General features: G+C 40.6%; 1 protein-coding gene across 1 annotated transcript in view; it reads left to right on the forward strand.

Annotated features, from left to right (window-relative positions):
- The window catches only part of LOC121696907 (chemokine-like protein TAFA-2), a 46,234-nt gene that overhangs the window by 27,808 nt on the left and 441 nt on the right, over positions 1-17,985 (forward strand). Inside the window, exons 2-6 of the mRNA XM_042078016.1 lie at positions 918-1,021; positions 8,723-8,875; positions 12,659-12,783; positions 13,843-13,904; positions 17,701-17,985. The exon at positions 17,701-17,985 is cut by the window's right edge and continues 441 nt beyond it. Of these exons, the coding sequence (XP_041933950.1) occupies positions 919-1,021; positions 8,723-8,875; positions 12,659-12,783; positions 13,843-13,857 (396 nt within the window). The 5' untranslated portion in view covers position 918 and the 3' untranslated portion in view covers positions 13,858-13,904; positions 17,701-17,985. The remainder of the gene's footprint in view (positions 1-917; positions 1,022-8,722; positions 8,876-12,658; positions 12,784-13,842; positions 13,905-17,700) is intronic.

Below are 17,985 nucleotides of genomic sequence, written 5' to 3' on the forward strand. Positions count from 1 at the left end.
GCAAGTTTGAAGCAAACTCAATAGCCTGTGTAAAGGAATGCCTAATCAATATGTCAATTAAGGCTGGGGGGGTTGGAGTGGGGGGCAGGAAGAGAGAGTGGGGACAGGAAGGCAATTAGATGAAAGGGTGAAACTGAGCGTGTAATCCGGCAGCCCGTATTGTAGGGCGATACTCTGTCTGCTGGGCCGACATCGCTGCTCCTGTCACCCTCTCCACACAAGATCCTTTCCTGTCAGCAACGGATCGGAGGGCGAGAGAGTGTGTGTGTGTGTGTGTGTGTGTACTTGTGTGTGTTTGTGTGTATGTGTGTGTGTGGTGAGAGAGAGAGAGATACTCAGAGATGGAGAGAGAGGGGAGATAGGAGAGGTTTAGCAGCATTTGCCACTGTGTCCATGCTTCAGACAGATTTTCACAGACTTGACAGATTTTCACACACTTGTCCCCAGACTAATTTAATTTAAGATGTCACCACTCTAATATTCAGGATGCCTCAAACATGTCTAAAGTCAGTCAAGAAATTACCAAGACTTAAAAGATTAAAAGACTTTAAGATGCTTGAACACCGTGGATGTTAGCCCTATTGATATATTATCTAGCCCTTATCCTTTATGTTCTGACACGTATATGATTACAGCAACCCTAAAATAACACCTCACGCTAACTTGAGCATCAGAGGAACATAATCAGCTGTTGGTGATATGGCTCTAATTTGGATAATGTATGATCAAGTTCGGATGCAAAAATGGATTTCCATTCATGGATTCAATTTCTCGATCCATCAATTGAGCCAATTGATCTATTCCTAACTCGAGACATTCTTTGTTCTTCATTTCATTACTGCCGTTGATTGATTTCCTGTTTTTCTGTGACTGAGTCCTTCGTATCCTGATGTCTTCCCTGTGTTTGGTCTCTGCAGGATGAACGAGAGAGCGGTGCAGAGGGCTGTCACTCGGGCAATACTGCTGCTGTTCTGCATGGTCACCATCTGGAGATTACCGGGGGGGACGGAGGGCTACAGAGGTGAGACCCCACGGGATGGTCAGTCTGTCTGTTGATTATTGCTGCAGTGTGGCGGTTTGGTGACTGACAAGTATGGCGTACAGATGTTACATCACACGAGCGTTGAACAGATTTAAAGAGACTAGCTGTAGTAGGGCCATGATTATATTATATTATTAGATTGCATTGGATTAGAGTATATTCGATTCCCATTATTGTCATTTTGTGTATTTTCATGCATAAAAATAATAAAACTTCTCCTAAAAATCTTAAAGACTACAAAACACTGAGATGTAATGTCTCAATTACTATTTAATAAGGTCAATGGTCAATAAATACAATGTTCACTAGTGCATGACACAGACTACCGGTAACTATGCAGGGCCACGGTGTAGAGGTCTGCACTCCCGCGGTAGACCCGCGGGTCCGGACACAGAAGAGTGCGGCGCGGGACAACTTTTGAAAGCACTTTGCGGGAGCAGGCGGGATGAGAGAGGTGCGTTCGCGGGTGCGGGACAAACCGATGATTCACTGCACTCCCGCAAATTAAATATGTGCGTAAAATTAAATATGGAAATGATTAAAGTACTGTTCATAACTATTGTTCAGCTGGATGTTCTGTTAGGCAGCATTAAAAAACGGGGTTTAAGCATAACTGACAGATAGCAGGCCTATAGCCTATATCAGGGGTTCCCAAACTTTTCCACGACAAGGCCCCCAAAATACCACTAGGTTCTGGCCAAGGACCCCCTTGATGTGTTATTAAACCCATCTACAATACTACGGCAAATGTAAAAATACATTAAGTTAATTCTAATAATTATTTTAGCTACAAGCACTTTGCGATGGAGCATACAGTGTGTAAAAATTGCATTTGGGTCTTTCTGCTATATGAGAGCTATCACTCTACTATTATTCCTATACATTATCATTATTCCTACAGTATACATTATCATGGACAATATAATGTTCAGATATGCGACAAATTATTATAATGGCATTGTATAACAACCCTCATAGTAATAGATATATTTAAAATGTATTTGTTGCTTTTATTTTTCCTTCCAACTTGCTGAGGCCCCCCTGGCACTCCCTCGTGGCCCCCTAGGGGGCCCCGGCCCCCACTTTGAAAACCACTGGCCTATATTGTCGTTTACGTGGGTTCAATTTGTTCCTGCTGCTCATTGTCAAAACTCAAAGATCGAAAGCATGACAGAGGGCACCAGACTAGGCCTACTTCATTTGTTAGCCTACATTCAGAACCAAGAAAATGACATCTGGAGTCTTTCTCAGGTGTATGTGCTCCTTTCGTGAGACGGAAAGAAAAACTGAATAGGCTATCCCTCCTGCATGCGGGCTTTAGCGGGCGGGAGCGGGACATCATGTTACAGATGCGGGCGGGAGCGGGACTAAAAATGACAAAAAATCAGTCCCGCGCAGACCTCTACCACAGTGGCCATTCACTTCTAAAGCTGACAATGGATGAAAAGATCTTTCAGGGTTTCTGTGAAAAGATTAGGCTCTTACGATACCTTTCTTATAGAAAGGACTAGGGGTGTGCATTGGCACTGCCCTCACGATTCGATTCGATTACGATTCACCAGGTAACGATTCGATTAAATTGCATCAAAATTCTACTGCACACAACAAGGCAAATTTTGAGGTCATGAGGCAATACAAGCAGTCAGATATTGAACAACAGATTTTATTGGCTGCTGTGTATATTATCACTCTCCTGTATCTTTGACATAAATATCATTAAATAAAATAAAATTGAATGGTACAGGGTAGTGGATATGGCATTTTAATAAGTTTAATAATTTAAACACATTGTAAAACTTAAAGCCCAAATTTGGAGATATCCCACCGATATGAATGGGTAGGGAGATGGGCGCAGAACCTTGAATTGAATTATATTATTTACTATTCTCATGAACCATTCACCACAGCAATTAACGGCTAACATTGTTTAAAAGCTGAGAAAAAGCTCTTAAAAGACTAAATTAATTTGCGCTGTGAATGCTTATTTTGACAGGCCATAGGCTGAATAAAAATCGTTATTAGTCTGACACAAAACAGAACATTGAAAGAAGGGGACACCAAGGCCACCGTGGCCTGTAAACCTCTGATTTTCAAAAGGGGATTACGGCCAACTCAATTCCTACCCTGCTCATACTGGACACACAGTAACAAAGTCAACTCATGCCAACGATCGACATGGTTCGTGAAGTTAGTTGTATTGCCAACGTGCTTGATTTTAGTGTGTCAGGTTTTACAGGTTTTACCGTGTAGGCTACGTCTTGTCTAGTTTCCCATTAACTTCGTAGAATCCGAAATGTGCCCAGATGTCCGCTTTCCAAGCATAGACCTCTCCGGAATAAGTCCCGCCTCCGTAACTTCCGTATCCATCCAACTTCCGGGCGTCGAATGTCTATGGGAAATAACATGGCGTTTCGAAATATCATACCGGTAAAACATCTGTAGGTGGCGAAGTAGAAAGAAATGGTGGGCCGATTGGCCTACACACTTCTGCCATCTAGTTTCCACTGGGTTTTTTGATTGTCGGTGCCGTTAAAGTAGAAATATATCAGTAAGAAGCACTAAGCTAACGCACGCTTCAGACGCCGCGACTCCCCCAGTCAAGGTTGCATAGCAACGGCAATGTTTCATAGTTTGTCTTCACCGAAATGGAGTTTGTGACACCAGAGCCTGTCTACGGAGGTGGCACTAACCCTGCGTGAAATCATCATGTTTGATAGGTTGTTAATACATTCTGAAAACGTTACTGTTCTGCTCAAGGTCATGCAAAAAATTAGCCTGGCTAGCGCCACCACTTCTCAATGAGACGTGGTCTGGGTACCAAACGTTAATTTTCTCGTATTTGAAAAAAATGCCCAGATCCGTTTATTGGGTGCCACGGATGTCTATCAAATGCATCTGTGCATAGCTCATCATCGTCTTGCTTTCCCCCCTGTTCTGTGATTGGTTCCCTATCTCAGGCGAAAATCTTCTCCATGGTCTCCAGGCTGCCTTAGCAGCGTGAATCAAATCGCACGCAAGGCAGCATGGGAACACCCAGGCTAGCAAAAAATACGATTCAGCCTCTGATTCCTAGTCTGCTTATCATAATCTGTTATTCGTGAAAAAAAATCTCATCTCGTCATGTCTTTAGTGTCTTCGTCGGCAATTTCTTTCTTTTTCAAATATCTCAATAACAGCCAACAAACTCACACAGTCAAACCAAAGTCATGTTGAAAAGAGGCTGAACCTTGCAAACGATTTACATTTATAGACCACTGAAACCACGCATGAATCACACGTGAAAATGACCATCACGTTAGGTTGTGAGCAAGATCTAACGCCCTCCTCCGCCCGCGTACATCGGAACTAGCTCTCGGTTAGCATTGATAATCGTTTACTACTTAAACGGCACCAACAATCAAAAAATCCAGTGGAAACTAGATGGCAGAAGTGTGTAGGCCAATCGCCCCACCAGCTTTTTCTACTTTGTCACCTACAGAGTTTGACAGGTACGATCTTTCGAAACGCCATGTTATTTCCCATAGACATTTGATGACCGGAAGTTGGATGGATACGGAAGTTACGGAGGCGGGACTTATTCTGGAGAGGTCTATTGTGTGCATTTTTAATTACCCGTCTATCGCGCTCATCTCCCTCCGTCATCTTGATTCTTTAGTGTTGTTGTTATGCTAGCTAGTGCTGCCGCTTAGCATGTAGCTACAGGCTGCGCATGTCATTACAACATTGCTCCGGAAATGCCCCAGAAGTAATTGAAACTTCACAACTTTATTGTCCACTCAAGGCCAGAAAATAAACAGTGACATAATCGATTATGGCACGTTGCCGCATCGATGCTGAATCGTGCATGCCCCGCATCGCAATGCATCGCCGAATCGATTATTGTTGACACCACTAGAAAGGACCCTTTGCTTTGTGTCATCAAGTAACCATTAAAAGTTATAACTTAAAATGTGTTAGCTAATAGATCCCCTAAAAATGATAAGGTTCTATCTGACATTTTTGTCCAAATTGAGTCATTGACATATTCTTATTCTGTGATAACTTCTTAAGGTGAGGTGAGGTGGTTCTTGAAGTTGTGTGCATGTTTGGACAATATATCTAAAGAGGCTTGTTCAACTTATCAATACAACTCTATGGAATTCTAAAACTTTGAAGCTCAATATCTCAGAACTACTCAGAATGCAGAGAACCTTATAATTCTAAGGGGATAGTATACCAACTACTATGATGATGAAAGAAAATAGTAGAGTGGGAATTTGAACCCACAAAGAAAGCTGAATAACTGTGCTGTGTGTTCTTGCATGTGTGCACATATATTTTTGAAATCTTCTGCAAGACTGCATAGCCCATTCATTTAATGAATACACAGAAATGCTGAAATGCATCAAACCTGTTTCCCATTTCATTTCAATACTACTACTGCATCAGTATCATCAATGATCTGCTTGTTATTTAGAGAATTTTAGATTAAAATGAATCTGAAGTCTCCATGCACACCTCTACTTCACACAGGCCTGTAGGCCTAATGTCACAGCCACATTAAAATGCACCCAATAAGGTTTAATCAGGGCGTTTGCGACTACAAAAGGTTATCTTCATTTATACAACTCTTGAACAATGCTGCATTGTGTGATGAGTGAATAGTGTTCGCTCGCAACAACTGACTTGACTGGACACTTAATCAGGACAGTTGCCATTTCAGCAGATTCTGGATCCGACTAATCTTAGACATAATTATATTTCTACCAGATAGCGTCAGCTAGCACTAATTTCCCCAGAGTTTTAGATGCAAGACTGTATTACCATTCAGCTGGCTAGAGGAGTCCCACACACTATCCTTGAGTTAAAGTCTCTCTGAGGATGAAAATCTGTTTGTTATTGCTTTATTTCAAAACTGTAGACATAGTGGCAAAGCATGTTTTCTTCAAATTTACCCTAATTTACCCTAATTGTCAAACATCAAAAGATTGATTGACATACCAGAGGGCTATATTCAACATCTACCATCACGTGTGCCAATCCAAAGACTGACTTACAGGACCCACAAGAACTCCTGCAACGTAATACCATAGTATATTATAGTGAATTGGGGGGTGGATCTACTGCATGCACAAAATAGCCTAAAAGGTGTACCGTCACACCAATGTGACGAGAATGTTGGAAAATGAACGTTCTAAAGAATATCTGGGTTCACTGAATTCAACATAGAATTTTAGAACCTTCAATTGTTTTGTGGAACAGAGTCTTATGTTAGAATGTTAAAAAACCACACCTTTTAAGAGTTAAAACTAGACAGTTTAAAGTAGAAAGTGAAATTGATGTCTGATTCAATTAACTTCAAAATCCTCCTGTGTTCCCAAATTGCTGAGGAAATCATCCATTAAGGCGGCTTGGTTCCAAATCTACCAGTACCATCACATTTTCACAAAATATTTTTTGTTACCTGGCATGTAATATTAGCATTTTACAAACACCACACAGACTCCCTCAAGCTAAGAAAGTCTTAGTAAAAGAAGGCTCTGTCTTGGTGCAGCGCTGTCCAAAAGGGAAAAAAAGACAACTGTCTCAGGCCCAGAGGAATTAGAAGGGAATAGTCCAAATCCTCCTGATGTATTCTGGGATGGCGCGGAGGATACAGAGCATATAAATGTGGTCAACACAGCTCTCCCGCTCAGCTGGATATCCACACTCCAAGTGGCTCTCGCGCTTAAGTCGCTGCCCGTGATCGACAGGACTTCAGAATACCTCCCTGCGCGTTTGTTTTTATATCCTGGCAGAATGCGAGTCCGCAATTCAATGTTTTGAAGCCTATGTTTGTTTTACAGTAGTGTCGATATGTGTGTATGTGTGTGTGTGTGTCATTGTGTGTGTGTGTGTGTGTCATTGTGTGTGTGTCATTGTGTGTGTGTGTGTGTGTGTCATTGTGTGTGTGTGTGTGTGTGTGTATGTGTCATTGTGTGTGTGTGTGTGTGTGTGTGTCATTGTGTGTGTGTGTGTGTGTGTGTGTGTGTGTGTATGTGTCATTGTGTGTGTGTGTGTGTGTGTGTGTGTGTGTGTGTGTGTGTGTGTGTGTGTGTCATTGTGTGTGTGTGTGTGTGTGTGTGTGTGTGTGTGTATGTGTCATTGTGTGTGTGTGTGTGTGTGTGTGTGTGTGTGTGTGTGTGTGTGTGTGTGTGTGCATATTCTTTTCCAAAATGTCCTCCCTTTTCCTTCTTCTCTACCAAACACCTCTTCAGTTCTTGCTGGGATTAGTTTCGAAGTGTTTCTGGGCTTATTTGTTCGCTTGTGTGGTGGATGCTAGGAATATTTCCCCTTGTTTTGCCTCTCAAGGGGAACGATAGTGTTTGCTTTGCCTCAGAAAAATCCCACCTAAAGTAATGTGATATATCTGCCTTTTTCCTTCTCACTATGTGTCTATCTGACCTGTCTATCTGAAGGCTCTGGAACTAATAGATCCTTTTGTAAGAACTTTTTTTTTTAAGTGGTAAGGTATTGTGTTGTGCCCCATAGAGAAGACAGGGTCCCATATAATGTACGCATGGCCTACCTGCTCCAGACAGGCTCTCTCTCTCTCTTTCTCTATTCCTTCTTCCTCTCATTCCTTTCTTCCACAGTTGCCATCTGTCTTACTCCTCCATCTCTCTATCCCTCTCTCTGTCTCTCTCTCCTTGACTCACGTTCTCTCATTTTCCTCTTCCCCCCATGTCTCTCTCTCTCTCTCTCTCTCTCTCTCTATTCTTAAAGCCGGAGCGATACAGTACAAGTGCGACCATATTATTCCAAGTTATGCAAATGAGGCTTAATTAGATAAGCTTGTCTGCTCAAATAAACTCCAATCAGAGGGCAATATCCCACTGCTCTAAATTAGTTGTTTACCACAAGAACAAAATACACCTTCATTGAAGGACACCTCATGGAAATGCCATTAATTAGGGGAGTGTTGAGTCACACAGTTGATAAATAAAAGATTTTGGGCTGGAAGTTGTCTAAAAATACTGTGTTTTCTTTACTTTTGCCTGCCCTATCTCTATATTTGTGTATGTGTCACATGAATTGGTAAATTCTCTCTCTCTCTCTCTCTCTCTCTCTCTCTCTCTCTCTCTCTTTGTGTGTGTGTGTGTGTGTGTGTGTGTGTGTGTGTTTGTGCATGTGCTTGCGTATGCATGTGAGCCACATGGAGCTCATGAGAGTAATTTGGATGTCAGCTAGTTTTTAAAGTGATGAATCTCCTCACGCACCATCCTCACACACACACACACACACACACACAAACTCTGAAAAACACCATCCTTTGTTTATTACATAATTGCACATTTCTGCAGAATATTCAAATGTATTTCAGCACTTAAATTGCTTGTGACACTAATTTCCAGACTCACAGTGGCAGACCTGAAGTGCTATGCTGTTCCCTACCTGCCCTCGTCATATAATTGCTCACATCTTACTTGACTGCTCAGAGCAGAGATGGAAGAAAAAGAAGCAGTGGCCTTCACCTGTACTTGGTGTGCCAACACACTCTATCCATAGTACTGTAACATGTGAAAGTAGAGATATTAATCCTGTTAATCTCTCTCTCTCTCTCTCTCTCTGTCTGTCTGTCTCTCTCCCTCTCTCTCTGTCTGTCTCTCTTCCTCTCTTTTTCTGTCTCTCTGTCTCTCTTCCTCTCTCCTTCTGTCTCAGAGCACAGTGTGATAACGGGTACCTGTGAGGTGGTGGCTCTGCATAGGTGCTGCAATAAGAACAAGATCGAGGAGCGCTCGCAGACAGTGAAGTGCTCCTGCTTCCCGGGGCAGGTGGCCGGGACCACGCGAGCAGCACCTTCCTGTGTGGACGGTACGTCCCCGATGGGAAAATGTCTATACGTTTCACCCTCTAGGAAACATCCCTGTGAAATGGGGAATGGGAAATGGAGAAAGATAAAAGAGAACATGCTCAGAGAAGTTAAAATACATTGTGTTTTAAAAAAAACTTAGTGTGTCAAAATTGTTTTTCAAAATTTGAATAGCTGTCTGTCTCTCAAGTCTTTCATAGCATTTATAACATGACATTAAGTGAATAATAAAATAAACAGGAATAATACATGACCTTTTCTTTCAATTTTATATAATTACAAGTAACATCTTAGTTGTTGACAACAAACTCCTCACATTACACCTTTAATGCAAGACTGACATAAAACATAACCCAGAAAAGTAAAGAAATGAAAAAAAGTTAAAAGTGTCAAAATGTCAGAGGAAGTGTGATGCAATCTGGCTCTTTTTAGCAACCACCTGGCAAGTTCTGAGACTGCTAAAACATACAAAAAAGGCACATAGTGGAGATGAATCTTGACACCTTTTTATGGAAGGGTGGTGGTTAATTGGGAAGACATGCTTTTACCTAAATAAGTGGAGAAAGGAATGCAAGCCAGTTATATTTCTTTAAATATGATTATCTAAAGCAATGTTTCTCACTGGGCCGGGGCCCATTAGTGGGCCGCATAGCGCCACCTAGTGTGCGGGGAAATGTTTTCAAATTAAAGCTAGTAGATAGGAGATAGTTTTGTCAATGGAGGTGATGATGTTGAACCCAAAGCCCATTGTGTTGAGTGTGGCTTAATGATGTCAAATGAGGCGCTGAAGCCTTAAGAACTGAAGCGGCATCTGGAGACAACGGACAGCTACAGAAAAAATCTAGCCCAAATTGGGGATCTTTTTTTAATGGGCCATGGCCTGTTACAAGTACGAATAGATGGGCCTTAAAGCAGAAAGGGTTGAGAATCCCTGATCTAAAGAATGTGCAGGTTTAAAAGATCATGTCAACATGATCCACACCTCCCACAGTAGATGTTCTTGTGATAGTGCAGTTAACAAAGTATACAGTATTTACTGCTAAGAGTGTTTACTGCTAAGAGTGTACATATTAAATTAAACCATTGACCTTTTAACATTGGTCCATGGACAACAGTTGCAAAGTAGCCATAAAGTAGCCATTTTGACTAATTCTGTCACATTTACATTTGATGTTTATTAATATGCATACAGGTCAACTAAACCGTAATATAATAAATACATAAATAAATAAATACATAAATAATCATGAATCCCTCATCTTTATGCAGTTCATCTGTGACATGTTCACAACTTGTGAATTGTCCACTGGCTCTTGAACCAGATTTACCCCTGGTCAACTTCATGTCAAGGCATGGACTTACAGGCACAATGTGGATTTGACCACATTTGACAACAGTTGACAATAACAACAGAATTATATGCGTACTGTTGTGAGTATTGCATGCGTTTATTTTCATTTCCAAGGCCAGAAAGTCTATGCAACAGTTGGCCAGTTACATGGCAATGAAAACTTGCACCCACCTTAAGCATATTAATATCTTGCACGGTTGCACCTGAAAAGAAACCACTTATCTGACTCTTTTGAAGACTTAAGGGGGATTTTAAGATGCTATAAGCTTTGTAAAAGTCAATACGAGGCAACATATTATGTACAACGTATTATTTAAGAATATTTCAAGTACAGTACACTCATCTTTCAAGGATGCAAGTGTTTGACAGTTAGCTGTCAGATTAGTCACTTGGTAACTCATTTGTGTGCATGAGTATCATTATCTGCACACAAATGTGAAGGTCTGAACATGCTTGGTTAGCAAGAGCAATTAGTATCTGTTACTTACAATCTGTGTACAAGAGTTGTTGCATTTATTCATTAAGCAAGCCTGACTCTTGAATGAGGTGTGGTTCCACACTAGCTGTTGCCTCATATTTGTGTATTAATTTTGGAGGAGTGTGTGGTGTGGGTGTGGGTGTGTGTGTGGTGGTGGTGGTGGTGTGCGTGTGGGGGTGTTATAGCAGGTTTAGATTGCCGTTCCAAGAGGCTGCACAAATGTGAACATGCTCTTTGGAAAGGTGTGAGAATTATGACTGCTCACCTGCATTTAAAAAAAAAAAAAATCAGGGCCACGTCTATGGTTTATCTCAAAGGTTCATTTAAATCATTACATATAATACAAGCATTTCTTTCCTACAGGGGAAGAATGAATTTTTTTTTTTTTAGTTCAGATGAGTCACTTGAAGTGATAATTCTTGGCAGTGAACTTTTCGGGGTATTACTCACACTGGGTAAATACAATGCAGAAATGTGGGAATAATACTAGCGATATCAACCTGAAGGTAACCCCCCCCAACAAATGCTGTATGTGTGACTTGCCTGTTTGAAAATGAAGCGAATTGCCATTTTCACTGCACCCAAATACAGAGCGACTGATCCTCTTCAGAGCCAAAGTTTTTACACCTTTATTTCCCAGCGTATGCTGGCGTGAGCTGAATGCACATTAATCCTGTGTGACTTAATCCTCAAATTACTGCCACGTCAGGGGGATAAATGACAGGTTCTTGTTTCCGAGCAAATCCCATTTTCGGCTGGCGGTGTAAAAGGTGCCACCATATAATAAGTGTGAAATTACATATACGTTTTGATTTTGCTGAGGCTTGGATGGAGGGGTTGAGAGTGTTTTCTGTATTGGGGAGACAAATCAGAGGTTTGGAAATGGAAGTATCACAACATTTCCTTCTGAATTATGCAGAAGTATCCTCATGACACCTGATCTTGTGGATCTCTAAAGATAACATATTGAGGATGACCTTGTCTTTCATGCTTGGACAATACGTTACATGCAATGTTTTTAGGATGATGATGATGAAAAAGATGATACTGATCACTATTAGGCTATCATTAAGAAGAAGAAGAAAAAGAAGAAGAAGAAGAAGAAGAAGATGACGATGACGACGATGATGATGAAAGCCATTTTTATAATGATGGTTTTACACATAGTTCTGCCCACATCACATCTGACTGGTTCAAAGTCTGACATGTTGCTTGTAAAAAGTTGGCTCTTTTTTCTTCTTTACTTTGACACATTGCCAAACCATCAGTATTTAAACTAATATTTAAGTCTCTCACTTTTTGTATTATTTCCTTAAATGGCACCAAAGGACAGAAAAAGAACAGCAGCTCCAAATTACCTGGTCATGCAAGGTGCATGCATTGTTATTAAGTAGCATTTTGTACCCACCTTTTCTCTTCCTGACATTTCATAGCTGACATTTAAGCAGATTAAACTTGTTTGTGACCGTTATTAATTTTGATTGTGGTTAACAACTGAAATAGACAGATCCTTTGTACTCTTCTGGATAGCAGAATACCTATGGTGCATGGTTATGGTTATCTTCTTGGCACCCTTTGAGATTTGGTGCTATGCAGTCATGTTATTAAAAAATTAAAAAGTCAATATTCATTAGCCACATTTGCAAAACTGTGACCAGTGTCTGCGCAGTAAGTGCTTCTTGTTGCCAGAGCATGAATAGTAAATGAATTTTATTTCTACTGCTGTCTTCACTTTACACAGAGGCGTTTGCTGTCCATTTTTTCATTGCTTTACTTTCCAATGCTACATGTCCCCAAATGTTGTTACATTTTGGTGGGGAGACTTGATAAAATCAAAAATGTGAGGTCAATTGAAACGGAAATAGAATGGAATGCACAGAAATGATAAGTATGGGAAGTAAAAGTTGTTGGGACTGAAAGTGAAAGTGTTGCTGTGTTGCTGGTGGTGTTTTGCAGCATCCATTGTGCAGCAGAAGTGGTGGTGCCAGATGCACCCCTGTCTGGATGGAGAGGAGTGCAAAGTTCTCCCCGATCTCAAAGGCTGGAGCTGTGCCATGGGCAACAAGATCAAGACCACCAGGGTGTGTAGCTGACGAATACCAAAGTGTGTGTGTGTGTGTGTGTGTGCGTTAGTGTCTGAGTGTATGTTTGTGTGTGTAAGAGAGTGCATGTCTATGCCATGGTCTTTGTGCGCGTCTTTGTACGTGCATGTTTGTGTGTGTGTGTGTGTGTGTGTGTGTGTGTGTGTGTGTGTGTGTGTGTGTTTATAAGGGCATTTTCTCTCTCTTGCTCTACCTCACAAAATACAAAACTGTGCTAAATAGTTTATTTATCATTGCCTCTGCACCCTCTTTTCAGGTCGGTCAGGTTCAGCATTTATATCCAAAGTGTAAATCAAGTTTTTTGTATTTTTTTTTTTTTCTTTTGGAAAATTTGGCATATTTCAAAAATTCAAGATTTAGGCCTACATCCAATGTTTAAATCAAGATTAAGATAAAGATAAAAGGCATAATGTAAACACAATGAGAGTGTAATAACCACATATATGCACACTGAATATACAGAAAATAATGAAATATGGCCTTTAGGGTCATCTCAGATTTCTATTTATCATGATCCTCTGGTATGTCATGGAAATACCTTTGTCTGTTGTGACATGTCTACACAGATCCAATAATACATCACACTGCACTGCATATAGAGAAGAGTGCAGACATCCTATCCGTTATAGACCGAATTAAATGCTGAAAGGTGATGACCCTTTTGATGACCTGCTGGTCCCTGGTCACCATGGCTGTAATCCTACACAGATGTCCTCCCCACCCCTGGGTTATGATGTACCCACACATACCCACCCATGTCTTTTGTCCACCCAATGAATTATGCAAACATGCCACACATGGGCTGTCTGGAGCCGAACTATCGATCCTGTTGGGTCCACGGACTTGCTAAATGCATGGGGGGCCTTTTTATGTGCTGTTGTGGTACGTGGCGGATCGATGGTGGCCCTAATAACCTCACACGAGTGTTAATTCCTTGCTTGTATGAAATCTAAACCTGATAGCGCTTTGTCTTTTGTTTTTTTTCCTTTTTCTTCACTTCCTTGCTTTGCCTCCTGACTTTCATGGGACATGGAATAGATTTCGTCGGACTGAGATCAGCTGTGGTAACGCTGATCCGACTCAGATGGGGGGTGCTGGAGGTGAGGACTGCATGGTCTCTGACATGTCTGATCTTATTGTCCGATCATCAAACGTTTCACTGTTCAAACTCTAAAAGAATATATTGTTGGCTTGTTTCACTGATCAATAGGTTGGCATGACAGATGAGATTCATGCCTTCCAATGCCTTATCTCTGTCCGTTAAACTTGTGTCACTTGTCACTTGTGTCAGAGGATATAACATGTTATGTTTTATTTATTTCCATTCAGTTTTTTTAGGTGAATCCCTAGCTATGTCATTAAATGCGGTTAAGTTCAAATAAATTAACTCAATATAATTATAATATATATTTATGGTGAAGTTGAACTGATTCATGGTGAAGAAGAACAGATTTTTTTTGCCAGCTTGTAGCCCACTAGAATACGTTAGAATATGTTACATGTTAAGTATGGTTCCCTTGTATCAATTGCAGAAGTCTTTCAGTCTTTTCTTCTTCCCTGTGTAGGCACATTTCATTTCTGCCATGCATGTGAAGCGTGGAATGGAGTGGTAAAACATAAAAGGGTCTGGTACATGCACAATATTTCTGTTTTCCTTGACCCTATTATTCCTGAAATAGTTTTTTTTTTATGTAAACAGAGTATAAATGAAACACATGCCATGTTGTATGAAAGCTTGAGTAATGTTTTTTTTAGGCAAGAACACAAATTAGTGTTACCCACTGAGGCAAAACATCATCACTGAACAAGTCTCGCAAGAGACACTTACAGTGTTATGAAAATGTTTTCCCATATACAGTACTTAACTGTCTTAGCACTATTATCTATTACAAATATGTATGCACATATATTCTCCACCAAACATGCCACTGATGTTCTCCTAAGTAGATTATTTTCTTACACTCACATGTGCCCTTTGCTCTAAGAAGGCAAACATTTCCTTTGCTTTTTGTTCTGTTGAATTATTCTTGAATTAGTGCTACATTCATCACACTGACAGCAAAGAATGTAAACGACTCCATGAGGTGTACAGAAAGCATAGAGGTCTGTGCAGCAAACCATTTTTCTGCATGCAATTATGCAAAGTGGCACTGCTAACCCAAATATGATCTAAAATATGATGCTCTGGGATTTTAATACTGGAATCTTCTATATGATTCCCTCAGGTAGTTCTCTCTCTCTCTCTCTCTCTCTCTCTCTCTCTCTTTCTCTCTTATTCACTCTCTTTGCTTTCTCTCTTTCAGTTTCTTTATCTCTTTTTTGCAGAGCTGGATGATTTGCTTGTTTATACTTAGATTATATTTGAATGCTCAGTGTATTGCATGATTCTGTGAGCCCTTGAGGCGACATCAGAAAGAAAAATAATGACAGAAGCATTAAGCTCTCACAGATGATTTATGGAGTGCTATTTATTACATTGAGCTTTGAATGCACAAACCAAAAGGTTGTGTGACTACACCTTGTATATCTGAGGTCTAATGTGGCCTGTAGACTATATAGGAGTTCTGAATTGAATCAGAATTACTTAAATTTGAATCAAATGTAGGGAAAAAATGGTCAAAAATATGGAAAGTTCATGAAAATAACATGCCAGTGTTCCTCATTATTGTGAAAGAGTGGCAGAAAGAGTACAGAGCAATTACTCTGATTGCCGGCGGTCCCCTGCTATGAAGGTGTTAGCTGTCTCTGGTGAATGAAAACTGTGGAAAATCCTTCAGGAGTAGTATTTTGGCAGCCCAGACATGGCCTGTCAGTCACCACTGTGTCTTCTGGACAGCCTATTTAATCTCGGTGAGGGTCCGTGATCGGGGATTTCTGACAGGTTTGAAAGCAGAGGCTGGAGGTAGTGGAGGAGGAGGCGGAGGTGGATGCTGCTTCAGGTCTGTCAGATGTAGCTCAGGATCGACCACTAGAGTAGTTTTTTTTTTTCTCTCCTCCTCTAATCAATGCAAACATGCCATCCCTGCCCGATACAGCGAACATATCTGATAGGGAAAGGGAAGATTGCAAGGCAAACCACACGAACCACAAAGGTCAGACTCTTTCAATTCCCAGCGCGGGTCATTTCCCCTGCTCCTCTTACCTCGAGTGCATGCACAGCCACTCGCTTTTCCAGCGCAGCGGAGAGGAAAACAGATAGAGGGATGAAAACGACAGGAGGATAAAACAAAGTACGCAATGAAAGAAAGAAAGAAAGAAAGAAGTTAGCAAGAGGAGTTTATGGAAGTTGATTACAGCTTTTAAAAGTCGGCTGATTAGGTCGTACTCCTGGCAGTGTTTTTTGGCCACAGGGGAGTGAACTGCAATCAAATGGGACTTGTGCAGAGGGCATAGCTGTGGAAAATTTGGTGCTTTTTCAGATTTAATAAGATTGCTTTTGTTTGTTGACCATGCAGAGCTGAAATACTAAACCGACTAATGTGCCCTCGTAAGTCCTGGCCTTATTGCATTGCTGTCATCCATTTAATGGCCAAGAATGGTAATTTTGCACGGGCCACATGATAAAGCAAGCATATAATTTATGCAATGTAATTTAATGTGATATTATGATAAGGGATTATCATTCTTCTCTATCTGAACTTTGAAACTTCATTAACCTGTGTGGGATCTAATTTTGTCCACGGTGCAGTATTTTACAAAGGTTATAGCTCAACAGTACAACACAGATTTGGTTCAACTGTTTAGAGAAACTGCATACAACACAATACAGCTGCAATGAACTTACATTTTGAATGGCTGGTATGGTGAAGGGAAGCAAGGTGTAGCAAAGATGCTACAGACTTTGGAGAATTAGAAGTGCTACTGTATACTGTACTGATGCAGTTCAAATTCACCAATCCTAACACTCATATGTATCATACTGAAATACCTCCCTTTTTTCTGAGTTATTCATAAAGGCAATCTCTATTCTGTCTTGTAACTCTGTTTAACATTCTTCCACTTGAATGTACTACAGCCCTGAAAGAATTAAGAGACCACTGCACATTTTTCTCATCATATGGTTGCTGAGTGACATTTGATGGGTTGACGGCCATATTCAAATCTGCAGTGGTCTCTTAATTTTGAATATGACCGTCAACTCATTCGAAAACTCAAGTGGAGGAATGTTAAACAGAGTTACAAGAGAGAATAGAGATTGCCTTTATGAATAACTCAGAAAAGAGGGAGGTATTTCAGTATGATAAAAATATGAGTGTTATGATTGGTGAATTTGCATTGCATCAATATAGCACTTCTAATTCTCCAAGTATTTAAGAACTTTCCTTTCACCAGTCACACACATTCACATACACTCAACGCACAATAGCAGTAGGAAAACTCTAACAGTAGGAGACATAATTCAGTTTAGCGGTAAGAGTTGGAGAATCAGTGACAGTGTCACTCATTAATGGATGAGTCAGAATTAGTCAGATTTGAACTTGGAACCCTTTTCTGGGTGCCATTGGCTACACCAGATTTCTCTCTTACCTCCTGAACTATACTCACAACAAATGCATGATGCATGGTATCACAAAATTGATGACTAAATATGGAATTCTTTATAATGCTATGCAGGGATCATTGTATTGTTCATGATTTAAGGGCTTTCTTGTGTGCTGTGTGCCATAATTGTTCCTACTGTAATATATTTTCTTTCTGGCCCTATTTTTATTTTAACTCACAACTATATGAGACCTGGTAGAATATGTGGAGAGGTTTATTGGTGTGTTGTTGGGAAAGAGCACCATTGTATTAATGCTTCAGGGCCACTTGTACTCTAGAGTCTGTCCTTGGGGCCAACTTTTACATTGGGCATCTAAAACAGGCTCATAACAAGTTTTCTATGTTTCTCAACAGAGTGGATCCACAGATGAATAGTGATCTCTTGGTTCAATCTTTTTTTATTGTCCTGGTCTGATGGTTGTCCAGCAGAAGAAGCTTTTTTTTTTTTTTGTAAATACAGACCCAAGGACTCTAAGGACTGCCATACCCCTGGCAGATGGACACATTCATGGACAGTGAAGTGACTGCGATTTGTGGTGCCATGGGATGTATCCTGTCCTTTGAAGAGAACCATTCTTTGTGTAGTGGGTGACAGAGGTGTGCTGTATCTTTGCATATGCAATATTTGTCAAGCAAAAA

Source organism: Alosa sapidissima, chromosome 22, assembly GCF_018492685.1.
Source record: "Alosa sapidissima isolate fAloSap1 chromosome 22, fAloSap1.pri, whole genome shotgun sequence".
Lineage (NCBI taxonomy): Eukaryota > Metazoa > Chordata > Actinopteri > Clupeiformes > Clupeidae > Alosa > Alosa sapidissima.